Source organism: Hypoxylon fragiforme (assembly GCF_022984875.1).
Source record: "Hypoxylon fragiforme strain CBS 206.31 chromosome Unknown GGS25scaffold_1, whole genome shotgun sequence".
Lineage (NCBI taxonomy): Eukaryota > Fungi > Ascomycota > Sordariomycetes > Xylariales > Hypoxylaceae > Hypoxylon > Hypoxylon fragiforme.
In genome coordinates, this window is record NW_026054756.1 from 3,673,703 (window position 1) to 3,699,268 (window position 25,566).

General features: G+C 49.3%; 8 protein-coding genes across 8 annotated transcripts; 5 read left to right on the forward strand and 3 right to left on the reverse strand.

The window, feature by feature from the left end:
- Window positions 1-335: 335 nt before the first annotated feature.
- On the forward strand, window positions 336-993 carry GGS25DRAFT_55867 (uncharacterized protein). Its single transcript, XM_049265858.1, has one exon. It carries the CDS (start codon window positions 372-374, stop codon window positions 717-719), a length of 348 nt encoding a protein of 115 aa, XP_049121886.1. The 5' UTR covers window positions 336-371; the 3' UTR covers window positions 720-993.
- A 70-nt stretch (window positions 994-1,063) lies between these two features.
- On the reverse strand, window positions 1,064-4,400 carry GGS25DRAFT_472250 (Nop14-like protein). Its single transcript, XM_049259417.1, has 4 exons — window positions 3,970-4,400; window positions 1,440-3,917; window positions 1,314-1,352; window positions 1,064-1,264 (listed from the first exon to the last, which is right to left on the reverse strand). Exons 1-2 carry the CDS (start codon window positions 4,261-4,263, stop codon window positions 1,482-1,484), a joined length of 2,730 nt encoding a protein of 909 aa, XP_049121887.1. The 5' UTR covers window positions 4,264-4,400; the 3' UTR covers window positions 1,064-1,264; window positions 1,314-1,352; window positions 1,440-1,481.
- A 338-nt stretch (window positions 4,401-4,738) lies between these two features.
- Window positions 4,739-5,791, forward strand: GGS25DRAFT_517400 (uncharacterized protein; the record flags this gene model as incomplete). Its single annotated transcript, XM_049263384.1, has 2 exons — window positions 4,739-5,105; window positions 5,160-5,791. The coding sequence occupies 2 exons, from the start codon at window positions 4,739-4,741 to the stop codon at window positions 5,789-5,791; spliced, it is 999 nt and encodes a 332-aa protein (XP_049121888.1).
- A 2,210-nt stretch (window positions 5,792-8,001) lies between these two features.
- GGS25DRAFT_55961 (uncharacterized protein) lies at window positions 8,002-11,449 on the forward strand. Its single transcript, XM_049265859.1, has 3 exons — window positions 8,002-8,642; window positions 8,808-11,174; window positions 11,277-11,449. The coding sequence occupies exons 1-2, from the start codon at window positions 8,185-8,187 to the stop codon at window positions 10,837-10,839; spliced, it is 2,490 nt and encodes an 829-aa protein (XP_049121889.1). The 5' UTR covers window positions 8,002-8,184; the 3' UTR covers window positions 10,840-11,174; window positions 11,277-11,449.
- A 919-nt stretch (window positions 11,450-12,368) lies between these two features.
- GGS25DRAFT_472260 (glycoside hydrolase family 38 protein) lies at window positions 12,369-16,553 on the forward strand. Its single transcript, XM_049259418.1, has 2 exons — window positions 12,369-14,765; window positions 14,815-16,553. Exons 1-2 carry the CDS (start codon window positions 12,876-12,878, stop codon window positions 16,162-16,164), a joined length of 3,240 nt encoding a protein of 1,079 aa, XP_049121890.1. The 5' UTR covers window positions 12,369-12,875; the 3' UTR covers window positions 16,165-16,553.
- Window positions 16,513-21,050, forward strand: GGS25DRAFT_56033 (muts domain V-domain-containing protein). Its single transcript, XM_049265860.1, has 3 exons — window positions 16,513-16,574; window positions 16,641-17,894; window positions 18,164-21,050. The coding sequence occupies exons 2-3, from the start codon at window positions 16,926-16,928 to the stop codon at window positions 20,897-20,899; spliced, it is 3,705 nt and encodes a 1,234-aa protein (XP_049121891.1). The 5' UTR covers window positions 16,513-16,574; window positions 16,641-16,925; the 3' UTR covers window positions 20,900-21,050.
- GGS25DRAFT_472265 (60S acidic ribosomal protein P0) lies at window positions 20,935-22,688 on the reverse strand. Its single transcript, XM_049259419.1, has 5 exons — window positions 22,517-22,688; window positions 22,302-22,442; window positions 21,485-22,245; window positions 21,206-21,419; window positions 20,935-21,013 (listed from the first exon to the last, which is right to left on the reverse strand). Exons 1-4 carry the CDS (start codon window positions 22,547-22,549, stop codon window positions 21,413-21,415), a joined length of 942 nt encoding a protein of 313 aa, XP_049121892.1. The 5' UTR covers window positions 22,550-22,688; the 3' UTR covers window positions 20,935-21,013; window positions 21,206-21,412.
- Window positions 22,689-23,015: 327 nt separating this feature from the next.
- Window positions 23,016-25,540, reverse strand: GGS25DRAFT_527642 (uncharacterized protein; the record flags this gene model as incomplete). The annotated part of the gene is made up of 1 exon (XM_049265107.1): window positions 23,016-25,540. Exon 1 carries the CDS (start codon window positions 25,389-25,391, stop codon window positions 23,016-23,018), a length of 2,376 nt encoding a protein of 791 aa, XP_049121893.1. The 5' UTR covers window positions 25,392-25,540.
- Between the last annotated feature and the right edge of the window lie 26 nt (window positions 25,541-25,566).

The window sequence follows — 25,566 nt, forward strand, 5'->3', positions numbered from 1 at the left end:
AGATTCTGGCATGTGCAAAATATTGACTTTGGCGTAGGAAACAACAAAGATGTCAGAAGAGATGATGAATATACCACATAGATGTTTTCCTACGAAAATAAATTTATACATAAAAACCTCCAAAACATTACTCGTAGATACTTCTCAGCCTGTGGATATGAAAGATCTATTGACTGATCATGAGGTACCGCTCCAGGGGCTTCATGATAGTTGAATATACGAAGAAGCTGCAGCTTTAGGTAGATGATATGCTTGCTCATGGGTGTTAGATTGATACCTCATAGACTCTAGACCAATATACCAATTTTGACACTTCAATATTGCTCTCACAACTCCCACACTCGCGACTAAACCTACGTAAAGTGTTCACGATGTTTCTCAACACCACAGACACAGCAGCAAATCGCAATACAGTACGCTGTACCCACACGAATCCCCATATTCCCAGGTTACATACCGAGGCAAGATCCAGCGTCGAATCCACCTACGTACATACATACATACATACATACATACATACATACATACATACATACATACATACATACATACATACATACATACATACATACATACCCATGCTTACACGATCCCCCCTCGTGTCGACGTCGGTTCGCAAACGTCACAACAACTTCGCCCCTGTCCAGTTCAGTAATCACAAAAGCCAAAAAAAAACCCCTCCTCCACCCCCACCGAAACAGAAGAGAGATCGATATTAGGTATGTAAGTATGCTAACGTACGACTCGACACCGCTTATCCAATTACCAATTATCCATGCATATCAATAACTACCTGCCAATAACTAGTCCTTAAATTTTGCTATGTACAGTATGTATGTACCAGGCTTGTCTGTCAGACGGGAGATGCTGACACATACCCGTTCTAATAATACGAAGGAACATCTGGACGTCAAGGTACAATACGTATGTACCGACATGTGTGTAGTTACATAGGTAGTTGTTACCTGGGTAGCACGTTCAGACTCAGCATGCACATAAGTTGTTCTATCCGTAAAACCCACCCGGGTTATTTCCAGGTGCATATGTACCTACGCTACTTCGTATTACACCTCCCTGTCAGCCCTGCCTACATATCTGTCTCGTAGATAAGACGAAGTGAAATTCGCCTCAATGGACATACATACCTACCTAGGTATTGATCAAGCAGCGCAATTCATCGCCTTAGCAAGTACCTACTGTATATCACGCCCTCCTCGCACGCGGCTGCTGAAAGGAGGAGAGTGAAACTACCAGGTAGTAAATAGTAAGCAAGCTAGATCCTCTCAAGGTGCAGCGACTCATAGACAGATAAGACAGCATGGCATATCATAAACCCACCCCCCTAGGAGTCAGTGAGTGCGGCCAACTAGGAGTTTTATCGCAAGAGAAAAATTGGTATTCTATACAAGACTTTTATAGAGGTGCTGACTACTAGGTAGCCTATATACCTATGTAGTAGTAGTGGTGGTGGTAGTGGTAGTCTATCTCTTCGCCGCGCGTTTTCTCATCTGCTTCTCGCGCTCGTACGCGTTCGCCTCCCTGCCCTCTTCGCCCTGGATCTCCGCCACTAGCCTCTTGTACTTCTTATCGTAAGCCGCGTCCTTAGCCCTTTTCATCTTCAGCTGTTCGCGGGCCATGAAGCTGGCGTCCTTCCTCAGTTCTCTCATGGCGCCCTTGCGCTCCTTCTTGTGTTCGGCCTTGAGCTTGGACATCTCGGCTCTGTCACGATCAGGGTCGTAGTGCTTATTAGGATCGAACGAGTCCTCGAACTTAGGAACGGCCGTCTTTATGGCAAGAGGCTTATGGTGGTGGAGTTCGAGGGGCCGCCGTGCCATCTGTGCGAGTCCGAGCATCCTGTCTAGTTTGTGCCGTAGTTTCTCGGAACGTTCATTGAAAGCCACCGGGAGACTGGATCTGCATGGTCGGCTGGCTACATGAACAAGGACGTTTTTGACCGGCTCAAATGTTTCGAAGAAGGCGGGCATGCCATTGAAAAGGTCTGCCGCAGCATCCAATAGCTGGATTGCGGTAGACAAGATGGCAATTTTTGTCTCGACGGCCTCGTCTGACACATCGCTCTTGACACAATCCATAGGAGTAAGTTTCCTGACAGTAACCGACTGAGCACCGTCAATGCGAGTCCCTGCCGCGGGCTCATGAAGTGGGAAGTACCCTAGACGCTTCTTGGCTCTCTCTGGCGCAAAAGCACACAAAGTATTAAGACAAAAGTTTAGCACTTCGGGGATATAACGTTTCGAAACCTGCTGGTATTGAAGAGCTAAAGTCGATAGATATGCCCCTTGCGCATAGTCTGCGATATGTTTTGGAACCCTCTCAAGATTTCGTGCGATGAGAAGCGCTGCTGGGGTTGTTACTTGGTGGAAATGATCCGAAGTTGGAAATATAGATCCAATCGCTGTTAACGTAACCAAGTCACCAAGGTTGGGGGAGAGTGGCCTTGACTGGCCAAAGTCCTCCAGTTGAGAACGGAATTCATTGGCAGTCTCAACAGGATGTGACTTGGCGAGGGAGTGAATATGTCGGATGATGCTTTCGAGAACAGAGAACGGTGGCAACTCTGCCCGGTTTGCCAAATATGGCAAATACTGTATGAGAATTGTAGCGAAGATGGCTAACTTTGACTTGTTCTCGCTGTCTAATTTCGGCTGATAAAGCGCTCTGATTCTTTGCACCATGGATGGGACGTGCTCTATCGGAATTCGTAGTGTCGTTTCGACGAATTCGTCCAGTGTGGTCGGGCAGGGAAAAGTGTAAGGGAGCCCGTTTGAATCTTCCCTAGCATCGGTCGTTGTGGTAGAGCCCATGAGCCGACTGCTAAATACTGGATTTTGCGTCTCTTCCTCGTTTAAAAGCCCTTTCGTAAATTCATCGTCATCTTCTTCAACATTTGAACCTTCGTCGTCTGATGATGCCTCGTCTTCAATGGGTTCTAGATCAGAATCACTGGCTATTAAATCATCCTCCACTAGGAAGTCGTCCTCATCGTCGAATCCAAGTTCTGTCGCAGATGGTCGATTTTTCCGGCCTTTCCGAGTCTTGAGTCCCTGGCCTAGTCCAAAGTCATCTTCTTCCGTTTCCGTGAACACTATGGGACCATTGGTTGGCCCCGTTTCCGACGGCGTATCGGCAACATCTTCCTCATCCTCGGAATCGCTAACATCTTCCCCGCGCATCCTCTTTAGCCTTTTCTCTTCAAGTTCTTTGAGTCTTTCAGACTCTTCCTGAGCTCTTTCTTCGTCCGTCTTAGTTCGGTCTGTGGGCTGTGCTCTTCTGTCCTGGGCTAATTGCCTGAGACGTAAGTCGTAATCACGCTCCATCCTTTCCTTGCCGGCCGATGTGGACTCAGGTTCCGCAACTCCTGTAACGTCGGGCGCCTTTTTTCTGTTGAATAGTAAGGCGTGGAGGTCTGGAAGCTCCATATCGAGCTCCTCTCGCAGATCCTCATCAGCATCTTTAGCTGCCTGCCGTTCAGCCTTGTAGAATTTCGACTTTGCGATGACTTCCTTCATGACTTCCTGCTTAGATTTTTTCCTTTCTGGCTCTCCTTCAACCAGATCGCCATCTTCGCCATCTGTATCGAAAGGCCGCACGCGTTTCGAGCTGTGACGCTCGCTATCGGAGAGGTCTGAGTCAGATCCAGCTGAAAGGTCATCTTCCTTGAAGTCGTCTACCAAGCCTGGACCATCGAATGATAAGGACTTTCCAAGATGGGTCAACCCTTCACTAGGCTCATCGTCTTCGAGATCAAACATGGAGCTTTTGTGGTTAAGTTTCTCCTTCAGAAATCTTTCGCGCATTTTATCCTCAGGTGCCATATGCGGGTCATTTTCTCCGAATCGTCGATCGAGTATACCACCTACTTTATGGCGTCGGTTGAGTTCGACGAGAAGGGTTTGGCGTCGCTAACGAATACTATTAGATAGAGAATGCGTGACAGCTATTTGCGAGACTTACCCTCTCTTCGCCAAGCGAGTTCGCTTCGCTAGGCCTTCCTTTGGCAGCATTGCTAGGCGCCGGTTTGTTGGTGGTGACCTGAAATTTGGGACCACGGGCATTGTGCTTTAAGTCAAAAGGATTGAACTCCTCTCGGATGCCCTCTAACTCTGCCGCCTTTTGAAATCTTCGGTTGCTTGCTTTCCCATCTTGCGCATTTCTCTTTTTCTGCTTTTTAGATAATTGTGGTCCTATAACGCCCTTTTCTCTTAAAGAGGCCTTTAACCTTTTGAGTTGAGAACCTGCCATTGTGAACCCTGGATCATAGAAGATCGTGTATTGTAGTGGAAGGGTGTCACGTTAGGCGATAAGTGAGGTGTTGGAGTGAAAGAATGTAACATTGAAATATTCAAATCGATTGATCTCGAATTCAACTTTTAACTTTTTTTTTTTTTCCTTGTCGTACCTAATCCATTCCATTGGTACATATTTGCGACAGCCTTATCTTATCGCACCACTAAGCAGGGGCACTGGTCCATAATGACCCCACATTAAATATTTAAAGAGCCTGCCCCAGTGCAACGTCGAATCGACCTAACCCACCTACCACCCAGAAAGACGTCAGTGAAACTTTAAATCTCTAAACACCAAAATACCTTACAGAGTACCTACTACTAGGTACGTCGTAGTACAGTACACACCATCATCCTTACAACTTCAAGTTCCGAATGCAACACATGCTGCCTCCAAATTCTGCTATGGAGATTCTACACTGAACGTAATTATGGGCTTCCATTCCTTCATCAGAGATGAGCGACTTATTGTCGTCGGCCTTGGCTTGTCTACCATAAGCTTCCTGTTTGCTATGCGAACTATTCTAGAATATTATCGAGACGAAGCTGAGATTAAACCGACGCCACCAAAGACACAATACATAACCCAAGACACTGAGGATTCTCTTAAACTCTGCACCCTCGAAAGTCTCCTCGGTCATTACAATTTCGCAATAAGGGACACAGCAATAAAAATCGCCACCGGACGTGCCTTTAACGACAGCTCTGTCATTCACCATCTTCTATGGGGAATCACCCGCGAGGACTACCACGAACGTATGCAAGCATTGAAAGCTTTGGCTTTTGCTATCGAGGATAGTATGTGTTTACAAACTACCCATTTATTGCAAGCAATGACTGACAAGTCTGTAGAAGAAACGTCACAAGAACCGTTGAACGTATTAAGCACCTCGAGAGCCTGCAGCGCTCTCGTTAGGTCGCTCCAACTATGTCTTACAGACGTGGAACATGAAAAGCTTGACGACCCCCTATATGACGAATATTTTCTTCGAGACATCGGCGAACGACGCTGTCTGACAATCATTTACCACCTACTCCAGAAAATTGATGTCGAAAAATTGATCCAGGCTGGAATTGTTGAGAAGTGGTTGGGCAGGCAACCATGGGGAGACAGTGATGAGGAAAGACAAAATAATTTCGCCATGTATCTGGACCGACGACAGAACCAAATCAGTACACTTTGCTTCCACCTACAAACTTCCAGGGCAGGCCGAAAGGCCTTGATCAAGGAGAAGTTAATGCCTCCAAGGGAAGCGAAGCGTGAGTGCAATATCAATGTTGTTGTACAGATACGCAGGGGGGACGGAGAAGAAGCCGATGAACTTGTTGCAACGTCCGTTGAACTTGTTCCTCGCGTGAGCGGCCAAACCGCCGAAGAGCAACGTCTACGCAGAAGACACCGAGAAGCCATGGTGTTGAACGACGGAACTCATTCACTCGGACGCAGTGATATCATTGAGAGGGAGCATGACTCTAACAGTTGAATGATTCTGCACTTTAGTTATCACTAATCTGCAGCCTCTCGGTCTCGAGAGGTTGTCCATTTTGGGAATGTCTTGTCGAGCTGGACCACATACTCGGTTTCAAATCGAGGTTCCTTTTAGTTCCATGGAACTGTCCTTGCCACCTCCGACATTATTTCCCTGCCACGTAGGGAGATTTGAACGACGGAGAATCAGGGGCCAAGGCTATTACTTCAACGTCTTATGTTACGGTGGCGGACCATGACATTCCGAGCACAACTGATAGTTGCATCGAGCTATCTTCAGATGTATAGCCTATTCGACATACGTTGGCCAATGTACGTACAACTCCCATCAAACTTGCCGAAATGCTCCCTAAATGATGAATAGGCGAGGGACAGGCGTGCTTTTTTCGTCGGCTTGTGCGTCACGAGCATTGCGTCTTGAATCCCTGGGTTGACACTTGTTCTCGCGGTAGTACTTCAACCCAGAAATGGTATCGCCTAACGAATAATATTACTCTACCTAACCATACCCCTATGTGCCGGAGTGGTGTTCTCGGATGTAATGATAGTAGAAGGGAGTTTATTTACATACATATGTACCTATCCATGGGCATCTGTAGTGTATCTCCGTATGAGTGCAAGACGTGCTAGTACCTACTAGGCATAGTAGTAGGCAATATCTAAACGATCATACACTCCGAAGTCTCAAGCCAAATCACTTGGCTGCATGATTTAGAAAATAAACTTCAACCGGGACACGAAACCGTTGAATACCTAGTACCTACCTACCTATGCCGATGGTCAAATGCAGATATATTCATATGCAAGTCAAACGCCATATGTTATAACTGACTGATACTTCTTGGAGGTGCCCACGGTAACATCCGGGCGTTGCCGATGTAAACAAGAGGTTTACTTTACACATGGCAGTAGTTACTAGGTAAACATATTACATAGTACATACATACATACATGTATGAGTATGCATGTACAGGCCCCTCATCCATGTGATTGATCTGCTGGGAAGCCAATAATATTCGATACTTCTTAGAGTTTGTCCTGATGCGGCGTGTAATGTTGCAGTAAAACTTTGGTTAGCCACAGTAGCGTTGTTTAAATTGGAAATGATGGGAATGGATAAAGGAATTAGGGGAATTACATACTACGTAGTAGGAGTTGCTTGCTGCAATCAGAAGCTGCCAAAATAAAAAGTGATAGGTCTCACCGCCTGAGCGTTTGGGCTATGACCTATCATTGGCAACAGTTTTGGTGGTTGTTTATGAGTTTCAAAGTGCTGGATCCCGTACGAGATTCGTCTCGTTGCAGGGTACATACTAACCTTAGCTATTATACCAACATAGTATTAGTTATTACCTAGATCTACATACATATCGTACTAGGTATGGACTATGTCATCTCGTGGAATACAACTTCATGTTTTTTCAACGAAATCCGGCAGAAACCACATCACCATTACCTTCACCCTCACCTTCACCTTCACCTTTACTATTACCCTTACTCTTTCTTATCTTTGTCAACGTCACCTCATCATTACGGAACTACATATGTAGTATTCTGGAAGCTGAACACCGACTAACTAGAGTAGCTGACTTCTAGAGCTACTAGATGTTGCCTGTCTACTAGAATATCCAATATCCAGCTTTGGACCTAATAGTTTGTCACTTGTCGCTTGCGGCCGTTGCTGCTTCTACAATCTTTTCTGGTAATTGCAAATCCCAATGTTATTGCTTTATGGCCTTAATACCTTAGTTAGGTGCTTATTTCTAACATTGAGTCGTCGACACTGAACAGCTTCAAAGTGTTTACTTCATACATCCATACATCGATTACAATCAACAATTATTATTTACAATTAACATTAACATTGCCGGGTTTCTAGCGCACACAACTTGTTGGGCTTCCGCTGTCAAATCATTGGCCAAGAGAGCACCTGGAGTCCTGGACAATTCCCCTTTCCCACTTGACGCTTCCAAGACGGCAACCAGTGTCCACTGTCCAGTACACAAAGCACCGGCCAACATTTGAACGTTTTAGTGGGTTGCAATATACCTAGCACCGCCTTATTAGCAGTCTAATACCCCCCCCTTTCAGTGGACTTACTGGATTGGACAAGAGCTATTGGTCCCCCACTAGCCAAAATCAATAGCGGGTAAGAAAAAGAAAGACAACTTAAAAAGAAAACAGTCACAAGGAAGTACCTCACACACCAAGAAGTGGTGGTATAGGTACATACCTAACCTACCTATATTTATACTAGGTACACTAAACATTAGGGAAGCGACAAATTGCCTATTGACTGTTGCCCATTGCCCGTTGCCCGTTGCCCAGTTGCCCAGTTACTTTGTTACCTACCCGTTACCAATCCACACAGATTCTTGGTTGCCCACCATGACTTCAACGTCAACAACCCTTTCTTTGCCGCAGAGACAAAGCACTCTGTCTCGGACACCAAGGAAATCTGGCATCGCCACCGCTTCCACCCCGAATTTAAACAGTTTATATTCTGCGCATTCACGACTTGCCCCAAGCTCGGGCGGCCTTACGCGCAAAGCTTCATTCGCTACTTTGACCCCTAGCTCGCTTGCTGCCATTCCAGATGACAGCGAAAGCTACGCTATATCTAGTGTTTTGACCGACGACACGCGCAAAATGCCCCCTATAACGCCTGGAAAGGGCGCTTGGGCTGCCGATGATTTCGCATTTGGCGATCCAGTTGAGGTTCCTGGGAATATGACCGGTACCGTTCGCTTTATTGGTTCGGTCGCCGGGAGGAAAGGCACATTTGCTGGTGTCGAGTTACACCCAGAATTTGCTGTGCGCGGCAAGAATAATGGCGATGTTGACGGGTAAATATCATCTTCCCTCATTCTTAATTCATCTACCCGTCTTATCTAACTGCTTTCCCATCTGGTTTTGTTTCACTCGTTCCAACCATTCTGTCTCTTTTTTCATCTAACCCATGGTTCCCATGTTAATTGTTAACCCCTACTAATATCCTCTTCTATCCATAGTGTCTCCTACTTCACCACCACAGCCCCTGGTTCTGGTATCTTCGTACCGATCCACAAGCTTGCTAAACAACGCGACTCGCCCACACCCGCTTCCGGTTCCTATCACCTCACCCCATCGTTGAAAGGCGCGAACCAGAACGCTACAAACCATACCCCCCCAACACCATCTTTATCTGCATTCAGCAAGTCTCTTGGCCCACCCAGAGCCCCAAGCCCTCAAGGGAAAAAAACGAGAACATCTCTATCACGACCAGAGTCCCCTGTTCGCAAATTGCAACTAACGCCAGCTCCACGACCTTCGGCAACGCCAGTTCCCAAGGTGCCCCCACGCTACGGAACCCCATCTATTTCTAGATTTGGATCGAGTGTACGGGGCACTTCTGGTGACCCAAACAAGTCCTCAAGGCTAGATAGGAAACCAAGCATAGTCCCTAGAAGTGCGTCAGCATTGGGGGGAACTAACTCTATCTACGATGAAGATGAGGCTACCCCTGTCGGTGCGCGCACCAAAAATGACGGAAGCATTGGATCGATGTCGTCGGTATCTTTCAAGCGTCCCGCGTCTCGAGCAACCCACATGAATGATGAGGAGATTGAGCGACTGAAAGCCCAGCTCGAAGATCGAGATCGCCAACTGAGAGACCAAGCCTCCGCTCTGGCTGAGATGGAGAGCAGCCTTTCGGAACTCACCATGCTAATAGATCAGTCTGAAAATGGTAGGATGCGAGCGGGTAGCCTGGATGGTAAAGACACCTCGCAGCTTCGAACAATGCTTAGAGAGAAGAATGAGAAGATTGCCATGCTTACCGCCGAATTTGACACACATCGAGCCGACTTCCGCAGTACTATCGACACACTCGAAATGGCAAGCACCGAAACCCAGAGAGTTTACGACGCAAAGATTCGAGAATTGGAACAGGAACTTCACGACGCACAAGAACGGCACGATGATGTCGATAGCGTAGCGCGTCAGCTTAAGCAGCTCGAAGAGCTGGTCCAAGAGCTCGAGGAAGGCTTGGAAGACGCTCGCCGAGGGGAGGCGGAAGCTCGCGGCGAAGTTGAATTTCTGCGAGGGGAGGTCGAGAGAACCAGAACGGAGTTACGACGGGAACGCGAGAAGGCTTCAGCCGCAATGAACGGGGGTGACCATGGAGAAGACAAACTATCCATGTCGAAAGAGTTGGAGCAGAAGGAAGATGAGATTAGAGGTCTCAAGGCCATTATCCACTCCCTTAGTAGAGATTCTATTCCAGGATCGGAGTCTCCTGAGAAAGCGTCTACACAGCCACAACGTAACAACTCGGTCATTAAGTCACGTCCAGACTCGATTGATGGCCGCCTAGCAAGGGAGAAGCTAGAGCGAGAAGTCTACGAACTACGTAGCATAGTCGACAACAAGAACCATCGGGAGGAGGAATTGGAGCGCGAGATTGAGTCTCTTCGCCGTGGAAGTGCGTCGGTTCATCGTATTAGTACTACAACCATCGGCAGCACCAATCGATCATCGTACCGTGACTCGAAAGGGACCGTTGTCCTTGCACGTGAGCCACACTCGCCGGAGTCTACACACAAACGTGCGCACACTCTAGACACGATGCCCGAGAGTGATGCGTACTCGTCGATCACCGAGACTAGCACGCTCTGGTGTGAGATTTGTGAGACTAGCGGGCATGATATTCTTACGTGTACCAACATGTTTGGGCCCCAAAACGAGCAAGGCAAGTCTTTGAATGGCGACCACGCGCTCGACAAGTCAGGCAAGGGTGTCGTCCGAGAAGGCCACAAGAATTTGTCGGTTCCTTCCGATGCCAGCGAAGAGGACACACCCCGTCCTTTATCCCCATTGAAGTCTAGAGCGGTGCCACAGCCTCCGCCCCCTCCACCGGCCACGGTCAAGATTCTTCCTAATCCCCAAGACAACGGGCCGCTAGCAGGCAAGGATAGCGGCGTAGTAGATCCAGCAAAGTGGTGTGCCTTGTGCGAGCGTGATGGGCATGACAGCATAGACTGTCCCCTAGAGGATGCATTCTGAGGGATCCATTAGCAGTACAGCACCAGACACAACTTACCGACCTAGATACCCTAGAAGCATTGGGAGATGACCTAGCAAAACTCGAATATCCGGTGTGGCACGATATAGGACATCGTGCAACATCAACCTTACGTCCCTTTCTTCTATCCATTAATAGGTGTTGCATATTATATTCCTGAGGAACGCACTTTGATTAACGGCCACGTCGGGCCGACCATAACAACAAAACTCTCACCCTTCTACTGCCTACAGTTATATTCCCCCTCTCGACAACTATTACTCGCTTTTTTTTGCGTGTAAATCTGATTGGAGTAGTTTCGGAGGAAGATTAGAGGGTTGGTCTGCCTTTATACTGATAAGCCTCCCTGGTGTGTGGGAGATGAATGCGGCAAGACAGGACGTATAGGCTAACTCCAACCACGTTGGGTACTGAATAGTTATTGCCTACCTACCTAAGTAGATGATGTATTATAATACAACATGAGCTGAGGTGCCTGTCCTATGACAGACAGTTGACTATTTTTAAGATCTCATTAAGAAACATGCAGTGACTTGTATTCCAATCCCAATCTGAAATATTGCGAAGTCGGTTGTTTACATACAACAAGAGATGCACTTTCCAACTTTTGTACTGATATAGATGGTCTCGATCTCTCTAGTTATTGGTTAAGTGCCTCCTTATCATGAAGAGGTATGTAGGCTTCGAATGCTCTAACAACACATATAAGGCTGATAGTTGCTAGCTATAACGGGATAAGTGCAGGCTACCAAGCTGTTACCTACATAGCTAGTAATTAGTACTATCGTAACTTGAAGACATTTGCTTGTTTGACATGGAGAATGCCAAGTTCTGCTCCGCAAACATTCTAAGCAAGTTGCCTACTATGTACGAAGTAGCTAGAAGGATTAGACCCTGGCACTTCTTTAGGTCTAGACATCCATGGATATAGCATGAGGTTCTATATAAGCATTCTTGTTCTTCTTCTATGCATCATAGTCTTCTTGTAGTACATGCATGTGGCTTTGGTTTGAAGTTCATGAATTGCATTCCTTGAAAAGCTTATGTCTCTTGGACAGCGTGGCCGTCATAGCTTGTTTTTCCACAGTGGGCCTTTTGCTGCTCGCTTTGATAAAGAACAACAATGAAAGTGTAAATAATACCTATTGACATAGTATGATAAACATCTCGTGACTTTATTTAGGCCAATGAGGGGCTCTATTCACTGGGGCCAGAATGGTGGAGCGGCCTTGCCACCCCGCGATTCATTGACTTAATTGGTCCTGGTCAGGCTGGTCTTAGCTTATTACGTAGCCAGGTACTTATCAGCTTGCCCTCAATGTTGGGACCTGAGCCTGCCTCAAGCAAACCTAGCATGATACTCCACTTTCCCTCCAAGCGAAAGACTTCACTGGCTCTTATTGGTCTTGGCAGATCTCCCGAAATAGGAAATTCGTAAACTACCCCACTGGCTCTTGTTGGCCCTTGCTTGGCCCTAAACCCCCCTCGGCCCCTACGTACTAGGTAGGTGCATACAAGGTACGTCTCAGGAACCCTCGGCACCTACAAGTTACAACTTTGAAGCAAGCTTCCAAGGTTGTTCTACCTACATACCCTACATACTACCTACCTACCGCCTACAACTTCTAAACTTCAATGTGGCTTTTCTTTTGTGACCTTTTGTAGCTTCCAAAAGGTTCAATTGACAACCTAGGAATAAAATAACTTCAACATCGTCTATTGATATAGTCCATCAATTGTTGTTGCATTGCTGTACTGACTGCACTACCCTCTTCATTCACTGTCTTACGACCTCATCCTTCATTTATATACGTATCACGTACCACCTAGCAGTGTGCCTCTCTATTCGATACCTCATCGTTGCCGGACATCTACTCTTTACTTCTAGAACGATACGATAGCCTGCGTATTTCCATAGTAATCCAACATATCCAACGTATACACTAGCCCTTCTAAATACTTCTACCAAACAATCATCAACCAACAATAATCCCGAATTCTCATAACAGAGGTTACCATGGGTGGCGAAACCACGACGCCAAAGGTCACCTCGACCGAATACCCAGTCCGGGCTCGCGCCCCGGTTGGTAAACGGATAGCCCACATCTACAAGGACCGCATCACGCAATTCTACTCTAAGGGACAATGGGAGAAGCAGAATCTCCTTGCTATGATGTTTGAGGGTGTTGCATCTGGACCTCCGAATGTTCAGCTCTGGACATGGCCTGCTCCCGAACTCTCTAGACCGACCTTTGAGGAGGCTATGGCTGGCAAATACCAACCTACCAGTGTTGGCCAGTCCTTTGGCCCCTCTTGGTCTACTCATTGGTTCAAGGTTGTCCTCCGTGTCCCTGCCGATCTTCGAGATAAAGAGCACCTAGAATTCCAGTGGGACGCCAACAGCGAGGGCATGGTCTGGACAGAGGATGGAAAGCCCTTGCAAGGTCTGACCGGAGGCGGCGAACGTGTGGAGTGGATCCTTCCGGACTCTTTTAGAGACGGCAAGGAGCATACCATCTACATCGAGATGGCCTGCAACAGCATGTTCGGCAACCCCACCGGGGGTGATACCATCCAGCCTCCCGATCCCAATAAGCACTTCCAGCTAGTCAAGGCCGATATCTGTGCTGTTAATTTAGACGCTCGGCAACTCTGGATCGATACCTGGATCATCGGCGATGCCGCCAGGGAATTCCCCGAGGATTCATGGGAACAACATGAGGCGTTGAATGTCGTCACGAATATCATTGATTCCTACGTCCTTGGTGATAAGGAATCACTCAAGAAGTGCCGCAAGATTGCACAGGAATACATCGGGTCGAATGTTGATACCTCCAAGGTCTACGACAGCGAACTTGTTCCCCAAGTCTTTGGTATCGGTCACTGCCATATCGACACATGTTGGCTGTGGCCCTGGGCCGAGACGAAGAGGAAGGTTGCAAGATCTTGGTCGAACCAATGTGACCTGATGGACCGATATCCCGAACTCAATTTTGCTTGCTCCCAAGCGCAGCAGTACAAATGGTTGAAGACCCTATACCCGTATGCCTTCGACCGGGTCAAGCAGAAGGTAAAGGAGCATCGGTTTCACCCAATCGGTGGCAGCTGGGTTGAACACGACACCAACATGCCAAGTGGCGAGTCTCTTGTCCGACAGTTCTTGTATGGACAGAGATTCTTCGAGAGCAACTTTGGAGAACGTTGCCGGACGTTCTGGCTTCCTGATACGTTTGGATATTCGAGTCAACTTCCTCAAATATGCCGGCTGGCTGGCATGGACCGCTTTCTCACACAGAAGCTGAGTTGGAACAATATCAATAACTTCCCCCACACAACCTTCAACTGGGTCTCCCCTGATGGGAGTCAAGTCATATGTCACATGCCGCCAGCTGAAACCTACACATCCGAGGCCGAGTTTGGGGATGTTAAGCGCAGTGTTTCTCAACACAAGTCGATGGACCAGGATCACACCTCCCTGCTGGTTTTCGGTAAGGGGGATGGTGGTGGTGGTCCGACTTGGCAGCATATAGAAAAGCTGCGACGTTGCCGCGGCATTAGCGACCAGATTGGCCGCTTGCCTAGGGTACACTTGGGCAATTCCGTTGACGACTTCTTTGACAAGCTCCAGGAAAAGGGTGAAAGCCTAGTAACCTGGTATGGTGAGCTCTATTTTGAACTTCATCGGGGTACATACACTACCCAAGCAAACAATAAACGTAACAACCGAAAATCGGAGTTCTTGCTACGGGAACTCGAATTATTGGCCACTATTGCATCGTTGAAATTCAAATCTTACCAGTATCCAAAGGCAGAGTTTGACGAGATGTGGGAAGCAACCCTTCTCTGTCAGTTCCACGATTGTCTTCCTGGAAGTTCTATCGAAATGTGTTACGATGACTCAGATGAGGTAGGCTTTACCCAACCATAGTTTGATAGTAAGCTAACAGCGAAAACAGTTATACGCCAAGGTATTTGAGATTGGCAAAAACATATACAAGGATATCTACAAACTCTTTGGAGTCACGCAGGTGGGATCGGCTGATAAAGTTAGCGACACCGTCGCTCTGAACACCCTCCCATGGCACAGGAGAGAGATTGTGGAACTTTCTCCAGGTGTCGTCGGGGTTGCTTGCGGTTCCGAGAACCTCGTCAACGTGAAGCCGTTTAAAACAATGGCCTCCAAACCTGTTACCATCAATGATCTTGGTGAGGGAGTCTTCGTTATGCAGAATGAGCAGCTCACAGTGAAGATTGAAAATGGCTGTGTCACCTCCCTGCTCGATCGTAAGGCAGGACGAGAGATTATACCGAACGGAGAGAAAGCCAATCAGCTTGTCATCTTTGACGACAAGCCACTATATTGGCAGGCGTGGGACGTGGAGGTTTACCATCTTGATACACGCAAAGTGATATCTTACGGAAAAACTAAGATCTACGAAGACGAGGATCATCGTGTTAGTGTCATGACGGAAGCTAAGATCAGCGACAACAGCTCGATCAAGACAGTACTGAGCCTGTCTGCCGCCTTGGAGGGCCAGCAGTCGTACGTCGAGTGCACCGCACACGTGGACTGGCACGAGACTATGAAGTTTTTGAAGGTGGAGTTCCCGGTCGATATCAGAAACACGGAAGCTTCCTACGAGACGCAATATGGCATTGTCAGACGGCCTACACATTACAATACTACCTGGGATATGGCCAAGTTCGAGGTGTGCTGTCACAAGTTTGCTGACTTGTCGGAACATGGGTACGGTGTTTCGATTCTCAACGACAGCAAGTATGGTTTTGCTACTTGCGGAAGTCTCATGCGGCTCTCCCTCTTACGAGCGCCGAAGGCACCTGACGCCCACGCAGATATGGGCAAGCACATTATTCGTTGGGCCATCCTACCGCATCAGGGTGATCTAAGTGCCACGACCGTCCGAGCAGGCTACAATTTCAACCACCCGATGAAGGTTCTCTCGGCACCCAAATCATCCGAGATTGCTGCGCTCGCAACCTATCCAGTCAAGCTGACAGGCAACGACTCGTTGATATTGGATTGTGTGAAGCGTGGCGAAGATGATGAGGACGTTTCTCAAAATAGCGGTATCGCACCTCGCAAGGGTCGCAGTGTCATTCTCCGTATCTACGATAGTCTTGGCGGCCATAGCATCGGCACAATTACGACGATTTGGGCTGTTAAGAAGGTATTCAAGACGAATATCTTGGAGGACGATGGAGAGGAAGTCAGTGTGGATAAGGATGGCTCCTTCAACATTTCCCTTAAGCCTTTTGAGGTTGCCACTTATAGATTACAACTATGAGTGGATTGTTGATCGCGGAGATTGGCAAATAGGGATTCTCGAGACAGTTGTAGGCAGAGAAGGTGATTTGGGTGCAAGGGACTATGAGATTGTCTATGTCTAAATTACTTTCCGGCGTTGATATTTGCGCCAAAGAATAACGGGACACGTTTGATGGGTGATGAGAATGGCAAGACTCTTTGAGTCTTTGTGGTGTAGGGTGCACAGCTATAGCAAATCCTTTTTATAAAAAAAGAAAAACAAGACAAAAATGTGATATATTATATGGTACAGTATGTAAGACTGTGTGGTCTACTCAGGATATAGCGGGTAGTCACTATCAAGCTCACAGTGCGTGTTAGAACGATTTATGACTTTATAGCAACCATGGATCCCTTGCCGGGTATAAGCCAATCAGCCATGTCAACCATGTAAGTGAAATCCACATAACTGAATTGCAAACGACCAAGTTTCAAAAATAAATTGACAATAACTAGTTAACTAACTTGACCATAAAATCCAAAAGGGCATAACTTGAACTTGACTTGACTTTACCCGACTTGGTTAATGATACTATATACTCACATCGGGCAAACAACAAGCAAACACGACTCGCCCTGCTTATTTAGGTGGTTTACTTACAGTAGTATAGGTACATACACCTACATAGGTAGGCAAATATTAGGTTAAGCACATACTAGGCATAGCTCGGGACTTACACGGCACGGCACGGTACGGTACTTACATGGTTACCGGCACACACACGCACATCCATCGACCAGATGAAGGGTCCAGCATGCCGGCGGCTAACCCAGATAGGCCTCCTCCACAATCGGGGGGGCTACTACTACCACCACCACCACCACTACTACCGCACCATCGGCCGGCGGACCGGCGGACACTCGCTTTCTTCATTTTCAACAACAGCAGCAGCAAGTTCACGATGGCTGAGAAGGGGGGTTTTGGTCGGTTCGGGGTCTCCTCCTCCCCTTACTACCAGCGCTAATGCTGCTACCACCACTCCTACTACTGGTAGTATGGGCATATACCATCCTACTCAGCAGCAGGTGCGGGGCAAGAAGACGAAGTCGCGGATGAAGCTGGAGGACCTGCCGCGAGGGGTGCCTCTAATAGACGAGGTAGAGGAAGTAGAGCCAGTAGAAGAAGAAGAAGATGAGCAGGAAGAGCAAGAGGTAGTAGGCGAGGAAGAGATGGAGATGGAGGTAGAGGAGGAAGCAGAGGGGAAGAAGAAGAAGAAGAAGACGGCAAAAGCAAAAGCAAAAACAAGTACCAAGAAACCTCGGACGAAAAAAACGCCGATGAGAGTGGATGAGGTAGAGCCAGTAGAAGAAGAAGAAGTAGAAGATTTAGAAGAGCAGGAGGTAAGTCAGGAAGACATGGAGACGGAGGAGACGAAGCCGAAGAAGCCGAAGAGAAATGCAAAGGCAAAAACAAGCAGCACCAGGAAGCCGAGGACGATGCGAGTAGCGGATCTACCACAAGGGCGGGTCGAGATACCACCATCACTTTTGGGGACAGAGGGGGAAGGGGAAGGAGAGGACGGAGAAGAGCCGGCGTACCCGACGGTGGTGCTTCAGGCGCACCGCAACATGCGGCGGTTCGAGAACTGCGTGCTGCTGACGCGCGTCGGCGGCTTCTACGAGCTGTACTTGCACCAGGCCGAGGAGTACGGCCCCCTGCTGAACCTGAAGGTCGCGCAGAAGAGGACGAGTGCTGGGCCGGTGCCTATGGTATGTATGATTTGGTATTTTTTTCGTATCTTATATTCATGTTCTTCTTTTTGTGTTTTGTTGTTCGATTTGGTTTATTGTACTGTTGTGTATTACATCCCTCTATCCACCTCCCTACCCCTATTTTGAGAATGACTTTTGTTCCATGTAGCAACTTTCTGTATACCCCTATATCAAGGCAATCATCATCACCACTACCATCTCCATCTATAACCCCCAGCCCCCCCCCTTAAAACAAATATGCGTCTAACCTGTCACGAAACACACAGTCCGGCTTCCCCTTTTTCCAACTAGACCGGTTCCTCAAGACGCTCGTAGTAGACCTGAACTGCTACGTGGCCATCGCGGAGGAATTTCCCAACAGCGCCGGCGACAGGATCAAGGCCAACGGGCTCATGCACGACCGCCGCGTCACCCGCGTCATCACCCCGGGCACCTTGATCGACGAAAACTTCATCGACCCTTACGCTAACAACTACGTCATGGCTATCCACGTTAGTCCTCGACAGAAGGACGAGGAGAAGGGAGAGGGGGAGGAGGCGACGGCGAATGATGGTGATAATGAAACTATCAGTACCAACATAGATATCGGACCTCTCGCAACGCTTCAATCCAACGCCGCCGCCGCCACCGCCAGTACTGCTGCCGCCACCCCTATAGGAGTAGCCTGGATCGACGTATCCACAGGGCAGTTCTACACGCAAGCCACGACCGTGACCTCGCTCCAAACCGTGCTCTCGCGCGTCGCGCCGCGGGAAGTCGTCGTGGACAAGATCCTCGAGTCGCAGCGGGACGAGCACAAGCTCTTCTCCGTGCTGGCCGAGGACAAGCACCTGATCACGTTCGCGGCGCCGGGGGAGCACCTGCCGCTGTCGGCGTGGACGCCCATGCTCGAGTCCGAGGTCGCGGCGCCGCAGAGCTTCACGGCCGACGAGGTCGCCGCCGGCAGCCTGCTGCTGCAGTACATCCGGGACCGGCTGCAGGGGCTGAGCATGAGGCTGCAGCCGCCGCTGCGGTACGAGAACATGTCCGTCATGTCCATCGACAAGAGCACCATGCGCGCGCTCGAGATCAAGCAGACCATCCGCGACGCCGGCTTCCGCGGCAGCCTGCTGCATGCGGTTCGGCGGACCGTGACGAAGGGAGGTGCCCGGCTGCTCCACAACTGGCTCAGCGCGCCCTCCACCTCGCTGAAGACCATCACGTCGCGGCAGGACCTCGTGGAGCACTTCATCCAGAGGCCGGACCTGCGCGACGAGATCGTGACGCTGCTGCGGCGGAGCCACGACTCGCAGCGCCTGGTGCAGAAGTTTGCGCTCGGGCGGGGGGACCCGGACGACTTCATCGCGCTCGCCAACACCATCCGGGCGACGCAGCGGATCGTCGCGCGCCTAGAAGAGACCGAAGCCGAGACCGGGGGAGCGGCTGCTGGCTGCTTCGCCCCGCTCCTCTCCCGCATCCAGCTGCAGAGCCCAGTCGAGCTCGCCAACCGGATCAAGTCGTCGATCGACGAGGACGGGCTGGTGCAGCAGCAGCAGAACGAGGACGACGCGGCGAGCCAGCTCATGACGCTCGCCGAGAACGTCGTCGTCTCCGAGGGCGAGGACCCGTCCTCCATGCTGCCCAAGTCCATCAGCAGCAAGAAGAAACGGCAGACGCCGTCCACCAGAGACTACTACACCTCCGACGACAACGCGCCTTTTGTCATGAAGCCCGAGGCGAGCGAGGGCCTGCGCGCACGCCACACCAAGCTCTCCGCGCTGCTGCGCGAGAAGCTCAGCCTCGCCGAGACGCTGCGCGAGCGCTTCGGCGCGGCGAGCCTGACGCTGCGGTGGACGCCGACGCTGGGCCACGTGTGCCACGTCAAGGGGACCAAGGACCTGCGACGGCTGACGGAGATCGAGGTGGCCTCGGTGAGCTCGAGCCGGAGCACACGCACCTTCCACCTGACGGAGTGGACCGCACTGGGGCGGCAGATCCTGCAGACGCGCTACGAGATCGGCGCCGAGGAGCAGCGCATCTTCGCCGACCTCCGCGCCAGCGTCGTCGCGAACCTCGTCAAGCTCCGGCGCAACGCCGCCGTCCTCGACGAGCTCGACGTCGCCGCTTCCTTTGCGCGCCTCGCCGCCGAACAGGGCTGGATCCGGCCTATCCTCCTCGACTCTGCTGCCGCCACGACGTCACCTCCCCCCTCGGACCCTTCTTCCTCCTCTTCTACTACTACCAATACTACTGTTACTACTACATCCACGCCCACCACCGTGATAATCGGCGGCCGCCACCCCACCGTCGAAGCCGGACTCCACGAACAAGGACGGAGTTTCACCAAGAACGACTGCATCCTCGGGAACCACACTAGCAGCGATGCCTCCTCACCCACCCACGGCACCCTCCGCCTCATCACGGGGCCCAACATGGGCGGCAAGAGCACGTACCTGAGGCAAAACGCGCTGATCGCGGTCCTGGCCCAGGCCGGGTCGTACGTGCCAGCCGACTACGCAGCCCTCAGCATCGCCGACGCCGTCTACTCGCGCGTCGGCTCGGCTGACAACCTGTACAGCGACCAGAGCACCTTTATGGTCGAGATGCTCGAGACGGCAGCCATCCTGCGCTCTGCCACCTCGCGATCTCTCGTCATCATGGACGAGATCGGCCGGGGCACGACACCCGAAGATGGCACCGCCGTCGCCTTTGCCGCGCTACACCACCTCGTCACGGTGAACAAGTGCCGCGCGCTCTTTGCCACGCATTTCCATAGCTTGGCGGACCTGGTCGAAGAGCGCAGCATGCTCATTGCGCAAGGGGGCGCCGTCGAGATGTACTGCACCGACGTGGAGGAAGATGGACTGGGGAGCTTTGTCTACGTGCACAGGCTACGAGAGGGAATTAACCGGGAGAGCCACGCACTCAAAGTCGCGCGGCTGGCCAACCTACCTGAAATTGCTATTACAGTTGCGAGGGAGATCCTGGAGAGGAATGGTAAAAGGCATAGTCAAACGTTGTAGTCGGAATACGGCTTTACATCATGATACCCAGAGTCCCAGACAAAAGGGCAAGTAGTCAAGAGGAAGAAGAAGGCTAAGTTGGACGGCATTGTGATTAAGCACGGCTATAGGATTCTGGAAGCAAGTTAGCGCCCAACTCTATGTACGATATATGTAAATAGTAAGTGGTTTGTAAGGAATAGTGTCTCATAAAGTGTTGATGTGTGTCATCAATGAAGATCAGGGTTAAAAAGCTCTTACATCTGAATTATAATCATTGAACACTGGGGGAGTAGGTGCTTTAAAAACAGAAGAAGTTGAACTCACCATTTACAAGGCAACAAAACTTGTTGCATAGATAGGCACTGTAATGTAACCATGTCACGCGATAGAACACATAATTCATCTGCAACGTGCCTTAATTGACCGTTAAGGGATCTATGTATCGACGGGTTTAGTACGTCTAGATCCTGGAATCCCAACCCAAGCCCAGTTTGATGCCAATCCGACAACACCGTGACCATGCTAAGACATTTAGTCGCTGAAAAAAGATTAGATGTTAGCCATGTCAAATCATGAAACTCCCTAGAGGAAAGGGGAACATACAATAGACCACCGAAGCCCTCATCTCCAGACTCCTCCTCCTCTTCTTCCTTCTTCTCCTCCTCGGCGGCGGCAGCAGTCGTAGTCTCGGCAGCGGCAGCAGCGGGGGCAGAGGAGGCGTAGGCGTCAGGGTTGGCGATACGGTCCTTGAGCTGCTCAATCTCAGGCCAGCTGATTTCAGTCTCGATAGCGACAGCCAAGACCTTCTTGTAGCTGTTGACCAACGAGTGAATGACAGATGGGAGAGTAGGGAAGTTCAGAGCGAGCGAAAGGGCCGCAATGGTAGTGATGGCGCTCGTGAAAGTCTTGAGAAGTTGCTCCTCGCCAATGTCCAAGACGTCAGGGGGGAAGGTGTTGCCCTGGTCATAGACTTGAGAGACACCCAAACCGTATGTGAAGGGAGAGATGTTCAACATGTTGAGCAGGGTAGCCTCGGAGGGGCCGACCTTGGTACCAGCCTCGACAAGCTTGAGGTCAGTCGTGATTTCAATGGTACCACGAGCGATCTTGGTGGGGACACCGAGAGCCTGGAAGAAAGAGGTCTTTCCGGGTTCCATACCAGTGTTGCCGGCAGGAATCCAGACATCGGCAGGCGCAACAGCACCGGCACGAGCAGGGGCCGCAACCTTATTGGACAGAATCTTGTCGCGGACGGTCTTGAGCTCGCCGTTGGTGAAGATGAAACCAATGTTACCCTTGACGTGGGGAAGGAGACGCTCGTACTCGGGAGTGTCGGGGATGAAGGTTCTGAGGGCTCGGCGAACCTATCTAGTTATTAGAGGAAATGTTTCATTATTGGGTTTATGAATATTAAACTTACCATGGTATTCTTGCCCATCAGGACAACAGCCTCTCCACGGAGAGACTGTCGGATCTCGTGCATCTGCTGAGAGCTGACATTGTCGACGGTGACGAGGAAAACAGAGCGGTATTCCTCGAGCAGGCCCTTCAGCTTGGGGAACTGTGTGAAGAAAATAAGTTAATAAGTGAATCAAGAATACAAGAATATAAAAGATTCATATGGAAGATACATACATATTCCGCCTTCTTTTGCTTGCTGGCTCCCATATCTTCTTATTTCTGAAGTTAGGATTTTTAAAGCCGGGTGTTGATGATTTTGTTAATTGAGGGTGGATGAATGATGAAAATGACTGAAAATTGAAAAGTTCGCAGGAAGTTTGACGTCCATTTCTGGTGGAAATTCGGCTAATTGTTTTTGTCCCTTCTCAATGTGTGCTAAAAGCCTGTAATCCTAGGGCTTGTTGTGCACGGATCCACCCCTGGTTTTCCACCTAAGCACGCTTTAGGCTTAGCCTCATTGAACTTATTCATCGAGGTACGTACTTGTAACTACATACCTAACCTACATAGTACACTGTACAACTTCAACGTTGAACGCCGTACGGCGTAGACATCATCGTAAATAGTACTGTACTCATACGTACATACTCTCATATACAACTTATATACAGCTGGTATACAACTTCTATACAACTTCTATACAAATTATACACAGTTAATATACAAATGTATGCTATTCACCTATCTCAGGGGTTGCCTTGAAGCGAGGCACACCACCATGGAATCCCATTTCCATAGCAGCTTGCACAAGGCATTGCTCCGTATCCTCGGTCTCGAACATGTAAACTTGATTTTCTAAGAACGTGTCGAGGAAGTTGCTCAACTCTTCGCGTTTCACCTCTTCAGGCAGATCATCCTCTGGGCTGATTTGCCCCGAAGCAATGAGTTCCCCATGCCTTCGCCTCAGATGGCCTTCGATCTGGTTTCCGGTATGCATTAATCGATGTCCATTTTTGCCCTTCCCTGTTTTTTCCAAGTCCATAGACCCTACATGTAGCTCGAGGACGACGATATCTGGAGGGTTGAAGTGGAATATATGTCGCAATGCTCGATATGCCAAGAGTAGTCCAAATTTGTCCTCTAATTTGCGAAATGAATGTAAAACATATCTCGCTACTTGAACGTCCAGACCGGTCGTAGTAAATATGTGAGCAGATTTGACCAAATCCGCAAATAGAGACCGGGTCCTCAAGACTTCCTGAGGAAGCTGTCCTGGTGGTATCTGAACAAGACGGTTGATAGGCAGGGCCTGCCAAAGGGCCAAGAAAGTCCACGAGTCCGGTTCTATCTGATATTTGGCGATTAGGTCTCGGGAGATGGATGCGACGAGTTTGCCCTGCCCGTCCTTGAGGTACGAAAATATCAACTGGTTCAGCATGAATGAATCAGGGTCAATCTCTGCCTCTCGGATCGCCCCCCAGAGCTCTTCCATCTTGTTGTGCATCCCTCGGTCTTTATAATTCTCGGCAAGCAACGAAAATGTTTCCAGGTTTGCCGTTGGCCAACCTTCCCCGAATGGTCGTAGCCTGACCCAATTGGCAAGGCTATGCATATCTTTCCGAATGACAATGAATTGCAAGCGGGAGTTGATCATAGCCCAAGCCACTTCTTCGGCCTTTCTTATATTTTCAGCCATTCCAGTCCTAAGCCATGCGCCAATTAGTCCGTTAACCACGATAGCTTGAGGCCTGACACCTCTTGACTTCATATAGAGCAAAACATCATATGCTCCCCGAAGATCACCAGCCGCTATGAGGCGCTTCAACCACTTGCCGTAGAAAAAGGGGCTGGCAACACTAGCAGGAATTTTAAAGGACCCGTGCACGTTAACCGTGTTGGATGTCATCATCTCGACAAAGATGTTGAACGCATACTCGGTCTCGTTCGAGGTCAAGAAATAAGATATAACCAGGTCGTAGTCATTGATCGTGATCGAGTCGCCTAGAGCAGAACGCAGCCGTTGATATAACTCAAACCCCTTTTCCACTGTCGCAGGATTCTCAGTACACAGTCGGATAAACGGCAACAGAAACCGAGGATCTTTATCATAAGGAGAGTCAATAAGGATGTTGGCAATTCGCTCGGCTCGAGCTAATTCGCCAATCAAACAATACATCCGAAGACCGAGTTGCCAAAAGTCCACGAATGCCTCCGGGTCAGCGCCGAGGGTGGTAACGAGTTTTCTATGGGCGGTGATCGCTTCTTCCTTCGAGACACTTACGAAGATGGACTCGATAGCAAGTAGTTGCTGGTCATGGCGCAAGACAACGCCAGCCTCTTCCATATCCTTGGCTAGAATGTGAACATGAGACATACGATTTGGATTATGCTCACTATCTGCCGCAAGGATTTGCCAAAGGAGATCCCAGATATCGGCATGAACTAATTCCCACTTCTTGGATAAAGCTTTGCGGGCGGCGAAGTAGTATTTCCATAAGCCATTGATCCGCTTCGCGTTGACACTTCCATAATTGACTTTCCAGCCAATTGTCCGTATCATGTTGTTCAGCTGAAATATATGTAAGCGGTCCTGCGGTCTTGGCCAGGCCTCGTTGGGCAATAGCACGGTAGGCTTTATGGAAGATTCGTCTCGATGTGTATCTTGAAGAGCGACTCGTTTTCGCAACTTCTCGGCGCCTTCTTTCCCCCACATATCTTCCACGATTTTTGTGAATTGTGTTGCCTGCTCCAGCTCTTCTTCCAACTGCTTCAAGCGATTTTCAGCTTCACCATCGGGGTCCATAAGCGACTGACCAAACTCATCTTCGCCCTGCAGACGTCGCAGTCTTCCTCCGGTTCCTTGCTCGAAATAGTTGACTGATACCTTGCCATCCTTGCTTTTTTTCAAGAGACCCAAGGCTTCCAAGGTTTTCCGGCGCTCAGCATCTTTTTCGTGGGATAGACGGGATGAGGGCGTTGAGGTTGTAGCTTGCGAAGATTGCGAAGAAGAGTGCCGAATTGCCCACTGCGCGGCAGGTGTTCGTTTTCGTAAAGCCGACAAGCATGACTTGCAAATGAAATTCTCGACCATAAGCGATTTTGGGGGCATGGTATTTGGGTTTCGACTGGGATTGGTATACGTAGTTGCATTCACATGGAAGCGGAAGCGGCGAAACGCTGCTTTAAAAATGGAATCTTTTAATCTTTTTTTTTCTATCTTTCATTCATTTTTTTCATGAGGATGAAAATGAAAATTTGGGGACGATAAGGTGATATCACCGTTG